The following is a 9,171-nucleotide window of genomic DNA, read 5'->3' as shown; positions in this document are numbered from 1 at the left end:
GGCCGGGACTGCGCATCCCCTCCTCCCGCTCCCGGGGCCCCTCCAGGCGTGGGGTGGGGAGGGTCTCTGGGTCCGGCCGGGGTCGGGGCTGGCTCCGCGGGCGTCTTCCCAGCTGCGGCCCTCCGCTCAGCGGCGCTCCTCCTCGCTACCGGCCCCGCAGCAGGAGCTGCCCGTGGACTCGCTCCTGCTTTCCCGCTGTCGGCGGCCCGCCTGGGCGGCCTTGCGCTTTGCGCAGCCGCCTGATGGAGAGGCTCTCGCAGTTGCTTTAAAATAAGTTTCCTCTCTCCCTCCTACTCTTTTAGCATATTGCTTTTGTTGAAGTTTTGTTTTTGTTTTTGTTTTTTTGCTTTTCTCCCTTGTCTCCGCAGCACCCAACTTTTGCCTTGTCCCGTCGGTCGGTCCTTTCGATTGCTTTTGCGAACTGACACCTGTGCAATTTGCTTTTTTTTTGAGGGTCTTTATTTTTAAGCTTGAACTTATACATTTTTAAATGAGCAAAGCTGTTTCTAAAGTCTCAGCAAAATGGAAAGAACATGGATGTTTCTAAAAACATTACCCTTCTGTGATGCAGTGAATAGTGTGGGCTTAGGGGGGAGAGAGGACTTTCTGAGTAGTTTCTATGATATACATAATACTTTAAATATTGTTGTTCGATAATAGTTTTTAGGGTGAGTATAGTTTTGTCTGTATATATGTAGTCTTGAAACACAAACTGACATATTTTTGGCATAATGAGCCAGATGTGTTGTATATGTCATGTCCTCTTTGAGGGTTACGCATTTTTGATCCCAGGAGTTTATGTCCCGGGTAGGTGTGTCTTTGTCAATATTTATGTCAAATCCATTCAGTGGATCATTTGGCCATGTGTGAAAAAGGTATTAGGGACTGAATTAGTAAAGCAGTTTCTGATTTCAGGAAACACAGTTTGATACTAATTTATTAATTACATAATAGTATCAATAGTATTTTATCATTTAATAGGGAAGACAAATTTTGCGGAACTATCTTAGAATGTTTAGTATTATACAAGAGTTAAAAGTGCAAGCTGCTGTGGTGTGTGTGTGTGAGTGTGTCTCACCCAGGCTGGAGTGCCATCACAACTTACCACAGCCTCGACCTCTTGGGCTCAGGCTATCCTTCCGTCTCAGCCTCTTGAGTAGCTGGGACTGCAGGTGTCCATCACCAGGCTTGATTAGGTTTTTTATTTTTTATTTTTTTGTAGAGATGATTATGTTGCCTAGGCGGGTCTCCAACTCCTGGGCTCACACAATGCCTTAGCCTCCCAAAGTGTAGATTACAGGTGTAAGCTACTGTGCCTGGTCATGATTTAATCTGAATGACAGTTTCAGGTAAATTTTTATTAGTGACAAGTTTCCCGAAGTGTTATTTGTGATTAGTGAATTCAGCCTATCTAGAATACTACTTTTGCTGGGTTTTTTTGGTCATCTATTTGTCCAAGATTTTTTAAGCAGACTTAATTTATTTCTAGATTTTGGATGAATCTTGTAGATTCTGAGCAGAATTCCTAAAGATGAGGAAACTGCTCTTGTGAACAGTGTACGCTGACCAATAGACATTCTTTATATACTCAGTATAAATGTTAATTGCTTTATTCAGTGAGAATGGTTGCATCAGAACCCTTTGTAGGTCTTCATACATTTTAGGTGCATATTGAGCAGCCTTGACTTAATTTTGGTTTATTTTGCAGATAACCTTCTGTTCAACGATGACATTATCACTAATGGCTTTCATTCCTGTGAAAGTGATGAAGATGATAGAACTTCACACGCAAGCTCTAGTGACTGGACGCCAAGGCCTCGGATAGGTAAGGCTCAGAACTGTTGTACACCTTTAAAGAGTAAATGTCCTTTTTTTGGTATTTTCTTTTATGCCAACTTTTTTTGTTTTTGAGACGAGATCTCACTCTGTCTCCCAGACTGAGGTGCAGTGACACCGTCATAGTTCATTGCAGTCTCAAACTCCTAGGCTCAGGCTATCTCCTGCCTCGGCCTCTAGAGTAGCTGGAATTACAGGTGCCTGTCACCATGCCTTGCTAATTTTTAAATTTCTTAGGGCACTCATCACCATGTCTGGCTAATTTTTAAACTTTCTGTAGAGTCGGGGTCTCAGTATGTTGCCCAGGCTGGTCTTGAACATCTGGACTCAAATGATGTTCCCACCTTAGCCTCCCAAAGTCTGGGATTACTGGCACAAACCACTCCACCTAGCCTATGCCAGCTTTTAATTCCCTGCCCCTTGATATACTGCTCAAGTTTTTAGGTACAGTAAGATGTAATGTCAGCTAATGTTTCTAAGGAAAGTGCAGTGCTTTGTTCTGGTTTTATTTTTAAGCAGCTGAGGCCTATGGAAGCTGGCCTCTACTATTTGTCAAGCAGTCAAGTCCTTCTCACACCTCATGTTCTTTTCTTTTTTTTTTTTTGAGTTGGAGTCTCCCTCTGTTGCCCAATCTGGAGTGCAGTGGCACACTCACGGCCATCCCAGTTTCAACCTGCTGGCTTCTGGCGATCCTTCTGCCTCAGCCTTCCAGGTAGCCTGAACTACAGGCACACTCTACTATGCCCGGCTAATTTTTGTCTTATTGCACAGATATGAGGTCTTGCCAACTTGCCTGGGCTGGTCTTGAACCCACGGGCTCAGGCAGTCCACTTGCCTTGGCCTCCCAAAGTGCTGGGATTACAGGCTGAGCCACCAAGCCCGGCCATGTTCTTTTCACTTTATCCTTTTTGTGGAATGTTCTTCCTCCAGTTAGTGTCTTCCTTTCTCACTTCATATTCCTTCTTTGTTTTTTCGCTTACCACTTCTTAACAGGTTCTGCATCTTGTTTTTTTAATTGTCTTGTTTTATGTGCTAGAATGTAAATTCCATGGGTGACCAGAGTTTTGACTGGCTTGTGTACTACTACTGTTTTGTCAGTGCCTAAAAACGTGCCTGGCACATAGTCTGTGCTCAATAAATATGTGAATGAAATGGGAAACTATTTTGAAGAGAACATGATCAGATTTTTATACCAAAGGTATAACATAAACTTCTTGAAAGTGGATCTTATGTTCTCATTCTTTCAAATGGCTTAACTATGTAAATGTAGTGAAGATCAGTTGCTCTTTGGCGTCTATAATATTTTTGGTTTTCTAAAGCTAGGAAACTGATTTGAGTTATTTCAGGGTAAAAGAAAATTATTCTCAAAACATCAGCATTGTATGTGTTGTCTTGGGAGATTGGTTAAGATCAAATTAAGTATTATTACTGGAAAAAAATTTTTAAAATGAGTTATATATAGATTTCCATTTCTTTTTTCTCTATCACCTTACTGATAAGTAGTATGGACCAGGTGTGGTGGCTCACACCTGCAATGTCAGCACTTTGGGAGGCAGAGATGGGAGGATCACTTGAGCCCGGAGTTTAAGACCAACTTGGGCAATATAGGAAGACCCCATCTTTAAAAAAAAATTAGCCAGGTGTGTGGTACGTGCCTGTGGTCCCAGCTACTTGGGAGGTAAGCCAGTGAGCCCAGGAATTGGAGGCTGTGGTGAGCTATGATCATACCACTGTACTAAAGCCTGGGAAACAGAGTGAGACTCTGAATAAAAATTAAAAAAAAAAAAAAAAAAAAAAAGGTAGCCAGGCTCGGTGGCTCAGCCTGTAATCCGTGCTTTGGGAGGCCAAGGTGAATGAATTGCCTGAGACCCACCTGGGCAACTTGGTGAGACTTCATCTCTACAGTAAATCAAAAAAAATTAGCCGGACATGGTAGTGCATCCCTGTAGTTCCGGCTACTTGGAAGGCTGACGCGGAAGGATCGCCGAAGCCAGCAGGTCGAGGGTGCAGTGGCCGGGAGCATGCCACTGCTCTCCAGTCTGGGCAACAGAGTGAGACTCCAACTCCAAAAAAAAATTTAAAAGTACTATGGGTTTTCAGCTTTCAGCACAGGACTGGTAAGATCTTTTCTATATTAATTCTCTTTTGTAAATACTTTTTTTTATTAATTATGGTGTATGTTTTTATATTTTAACCTTAAAAACTTAATTCTGTTAATTAATTTGACTTTTATAATACATACTTAAAAGGATCCTCCCAAACTCTTGATTGGATCTTCTAATCTCATTGGGATATAACATTAAATCTGAGGGTGTTCTGGGAATGAAATACCTTTAAATTGCATTTTCTTACTTTGCAAAAAAAAAAAAAAGTGTAATTGCTAACTGATTACTTCAGAAAATAAATGAGGTTTTAAATTATTTGAAAGTGGATTTGATCTATGACTTTTTCCTCCTTAATATAGGTCCCTATACTTTTGTTCAGCAACATCTCATGATTGGCACAGATCCTCGAACGATTCTTAAAGACTTGCTACCGGAAACAATTCCTCCACCTGAATTGGATGATATGACACTGTGGCAGATTGTTATTAATATCCTTTCAGAACCACCAAAAAGGAAAAAAAGAAAAGATATTAATACAATTGAAGATGCTGTGAAATTATTGCAAGAGTGCAAAAAAATTATAGTTCTAACTGGAGCTGGGGTATGTAAGATGTATAAAACACTAGTAAAAGGGGGAGGTAGTATATTTTCTTATGCTTTTTCTAAACAAGAAACATTTTTCTGGTTTAGAATAATTTATCCTTACATTGTAATGGGTGTTTGGAAACTGCCAAAAACTGAATGTAGCAGCAGTTGCTAAGTTAGTTCAAATTTTTAAAAACTTCTCCAACAGTTTTAAAAGATATTTGCTTCTTTCTATTTATAGCACAGTGGGTAAATGGAGTTAAGGCAAGATTTTTACTTACATTATATCACAGCTTCTAAAGGAGATACAGGGAATCATAATTCTGCTCTTGTTATGTCAGAGTCTGATGGATTTTTTTTTTATCTTATTGGGGGAATTCAGGAATATAATTGGTATTCACAAGTGAAGAACTTTGTGTTGGAAAGGGCACAGATTTCTACCTTCCCTCCATTTGAAATTAAAATAATATGATTGTGGTAATTTGACATTTTGCAGTTAATTCATCTTACGGTTGAAGTTAATTAGTTACCCAAGGCTATTGCATAGCATATGTTGAATACAGAATATATCACATGTTAGCAACCAGAGCAGTTTTGGAGTAAAATTCATTCCTGCTTTCTGCCATTTGAGTTGTGGAAAGGGGTGTTATATAAACTTTTTTTTGTTTGTTTTTTTGAGTTGGAATCTTACTCTTGTCACCCAGGCTGGAGTTCATTGGCATGCTTACGGCCACGCAGCCTCTACCTGTTGGACTTAGGCAATCCTTTCACCTCAGCCTTCTAAGTAGCTGGAACTACAGAATTACGCCACCACGTCCGGCTGATTTTTGTGATTTATTGTAGAGATGAGGTCTCACCAAGTTGCCCAGGCTGATCTTGAACCCACGTGCTCAGGCAAAGTGCAGGGATTATAGGCATGAGCCACCACACCCAGCCTGTTATGTTATCTTAATGATCATCTAGAATAGTTATGTTTTACTTACAGATGTGATTTAGACAAGTTTGTTTTATTCTGAGGTCAAATATGAGTCAATTCTGATAAAATTATGAAACAAAAGAATAACTTCAAGTCCCTATTTGAAATGTCAGCGTTTATAGAAAAGGTATAGCGATTGCATTTATTCTTTAAAAGAATTAAGAATTGAAATATTTTTAGTGGAAATATAGAAATTTAGTATTCTTGCCGGGCTCGGTGGCTCAGCCTGTAATCCTCAGCCTCTGAGGTGAGTGAATTGCCTGAGCTTGCGGGTTCGAGACCCGCCTGGGCAGCGAGACCTCATCTCTACAGTAAATTAAAAAATCAGCCGGGCGTGGTGGCACATGCCTGTAATTCCGGCTACTCGGAAGGCTGGGAGCGGCCACTGCTCTCCCGTCTGGGCGACAGAGTGAGACTCCAACTCAAAAAAAAAAAAAAGAAATTTAGTATTCTTAAGATAATAGAACCCTGCCCATATGTTTCTTTGGAAATATCTGTTTGTAATAGAAATTCTTGCTTCCTTCCTTTCTTTCTTTCCTTTCTTTTTTTCATGTTGCCCAGGCTGGACTTGAGCTCCTGGCCTCTAGCAGTCCTGCTCTGCCTCCCAAAGTGCTGGAACTATGGATGTAGCCATCATCACCCACCTGCCTGCTTTTTAGTTAAAATAATTTGTTGAAGTGGTTTATTCCCTTCTCAATCAAATTGCAGTTGCTTTAATTTGTTGGTTAAATGCTTGAAGGTTTAAAATTACACAACTTGAAGTTCCTTATCTAGGCTGGGTACAGTGGCTCGCACCTGTAATCCTAGCACTTCGGGAGGCGGAGGTGAGAGGATTGCCTGAGCCCAGGGGTTAGAAACCAACCTGGGGAACTTGGCAAGACCTGTCTCTACAATAAATTTTTTTTAAAAAATTAGCTTGATTTGGTGGCGTGTGCTTGTGGTTGCAGCTACTTACTTGGAAGGCTGAGGTGGAAAAATTGCCTGAGCCCAGCAGGACAAGGCTGCGCCAACTGGTGCCAGTATACCTCCAGCCTGGGTGACAGAGTGAGACTCCAATTCAAAAAAAATTTTTTTTTTCTTATCTGCATTAAAAATGGAATATATGGGCCAGACACTGGCTCATGCCTGTAATCCCAGCATTTTTGGGAGGCTGAAATGAGAGGATTGTTTGAGTTCAGGAGTTCAAGACCAGCCCAGACAATGGTGGCTTGCACCTATAGTCCTTGCTACTTGGGATGCTGAGGTTCATGGAGCCCAGGAATTCGAGACTGTGGTGAGCCATGATTGTGTCACTGTATTACAGCTAGGTGACAGAAAGACCATGATTCAAAAAAAAAAAGGAATATGCGGTGGATTTAGTTATACTCATTTTTTATTTATTTCTTTGTTTATACTCATTTGGGTGTTTTTATTTCTGTTCCTAAAAGAAGTTTCAGACTAAAATATTCTTTCTCAACTCTTCCTTAATTGTATGGTAAAAGATATAGTTATTATAAAGGTAGAAGATTTAATTGTACAAATTATGCCATGCATATTTCAGGTATCTGTTTCATGTGGAATACCTGACTTCAGGTCAAGAGATGGTATTTATGCTCGCCTTGCAGTAGACTTCCCAGATCTTCCAGATCCTCAAGCGATGTTTGATATTGAATATTTCAGAAAGGATCCAAGACCATTCTTCAAGTTTGCAAAGGTACGACGAACTCTTCTAGTTGTCTTTTTGGCTTCATCTCATGAAAAAGTGTTTTGTTCATCTATAGACTTCTTAAACTTACTCACTGTCTAGTAAAGTGGGCGCTACTACTATGGTGAAGTAAGATCACTCATTACAGTAAAAATTCCCTTACTCCCAGAGAAGGACTGTCATATGATTGCATTTATTTCAGGAATGAGCTTATTTTCAGAGAAGAGATGGTTTCATATTTTTAAAATTTGCACATCATTTGTAGTCTTTATTTTGCCTGGGCTTTTCTTTTTTTTTTTTTTTTTGAGGTTTGTAGTCCATATAAAAGTAATACAACTTTTGATTTTTAATATTTTTTTATGTGTCACAAAGGGTATAACATCTGCTTTGGTTTGTAGTAGTCACATTATAACACCATGAGGATGTGCCTGAAAAATCACTTGTGAATAGAGATGCAGAAGATTCTTAGGTTGCATTTTTGTCAATAGATTTCAGGTTTCTTATTTTGAGTTGCACTGTCTACTTCAGAAGTGACTGGCTACATGTGGCTGTTAAGCACTTGAAGTGTACTGAGGATGTGCTGTAAGTGTGGAAGACCAGATTTTAGAGATCAAGGAGGGAAAAATATAAAATACTCATTAATTCTATTAAAGATTAACAAATATTAATTGTATATGGAAGTAATACTTTGGATTAGGGGTTTAAAATATTTTGAGTTTTTCACTTTTTTTGACACAGTTACTAGAAAATTTAAAATTAGCATGCATGATTCACATTCTTTCGATTGTGCAACTGTTCTGAGGTATAAAGTTTAACAGTGCATTATACCATATCCAGGAGATTTTAGTCATTAGAAAATTTATGATTTTTTTTTTTTTTTTTTTTTTAGTTTAGTCTTATGGAAAGAAGTAAAATTGTTATTTTTAAATTTGGAAGTATATTTGGAAGAGTCTTTTGTGATGTCCCTTTGGTCTTTAGAACTGGTGAATAGTGACTCTTCAAATGAATCTAGATATGAAATTAATGAGCCTACATTTTAATTGAGGAGTTACTTCATCTACTTTCAAACCATTTGCTGTATTTCATGACTATAGGAAAAGGTCTGCTAATTCAGAATCGGTTGTGCCATTTAAATTGGTAGCTGTCTTTACAGAAATATAATTTTTGTTTCATCCAGGTGTGCAGTGTATTAAATGAGCTTTAGAGTAAAAAGGGAAAATTATATTAAAATTCTTAAAATGATTTAATTACTAAATTGAAAACTAGATTTGAAAAGCTTTCAGGCTATTAAGGAGAATTTTGTTATGTAATAGCAATTAACTTGAAACTTAAAAAGTTTTGAACTTTTTAATGTATCAACAATAATGTTGCTCATGTGTAGCTAGCCTTTATTTTTTATTTATTTTATTTTTATTTTTTTTTTTTTTGAGTTGGAGTCTTACTCTGTCGTCCAGACTGGAGTGCAGTGGCCGCTCCCGGCCACCGCAGCCTCGACCTGCTGGGCTCTGGCGATCCTTCCGCCTCAGCCTTCCAAGTAGCCGGAATTACAGGCATGCGCTACCACGCCTGGCTGATTTTTTTATTTATTGTAGAGATGAGGTCTCGCTGCCCAGGTGGGTCTTGAACCCGCGGGCTCAGGCATTCCACTCACCTCAGCCTCCCAAAGGCGTGGGATTACAGGCTGAGCCACCAAGTCTGGCTTGTAGCTAGCCTTTAGAACAGACATCTAGTCCATACCTGGATTGAATAAATAATGTAAAGCTACTGTTTTTTGTTTGGTTTTTTCTTTTGTTAATTACAAAATTGTGAATTAGTGAAGATTTCCTGTTTTAACTTATTAATGCCAGTGGTACTACTGCATGGGCTTGAAGATCAAATGAAATATCTACTTAGTTATAGGTTTCTTGAATTAGACCTAGGATACTGGCTTTGTAATACCTCTATTTATCAGATATTGACACTTTTTTTTTTTTTTTTTGAGTTGG

At 39.1% G+C, this 9,171-nt stretch overlaps 1 protein-coding gene across 3 annotated transcripts in view; it reads left to right on the top strand.

The window, feature by feature from the left end:
- Positions 1 to 9,171, top strand: part of SIRT1 (sirtuin 1) — a 35,079-nt gene that overhangs the window by 831 nt on the left and 25,077 nt on the right. The window contains exons 2-4 of one of the 3 annotated variants that reach the window (XM_008062307.2): positions 1,709 to 1,825; positions 4,301 to 4,542; positions 7,043 to 7,195. In XM_008062307.2, coding sequence (XP_008060498.2) covers positions 1,709 to 1,825; positions 4,301 to 4,542; positions 7,043 to 7,195 — 512 coding nt within the window. Of the gene's footprint in view, positions 1 to 1,705; positions 1,826 to 4,300; positions 4,543 to 7,042; positions 7,196 to 9,171 lie in introns of those variants that run through there. The other 2 variants (XM_021714604.1, XM_021714605.1) reach the window with 2 other exon arrangements.

The sequence above is a fragment of the Carlito syrichta genome, unplaced genomic scaffold (assembly GCF_000164805.1).
Source record: "Carlito syrichta isolate Samal-C Ts95f unplaced genomic scaffold, Tarsius_syrichta-2.0.1 Scaffold305686, whole genome shotgun sequence".
In the NCBI taxonomy this organism is placed as follows: domain Eukaryota; kingdom Metazoa; phylum Chordata; class Mammalia; order Primates; family Tarsiidae; genus Carlito; species Carlito syrichta.
This window is presented reverse-complemented; position numbering and strand designations above follow the sequence as displayed.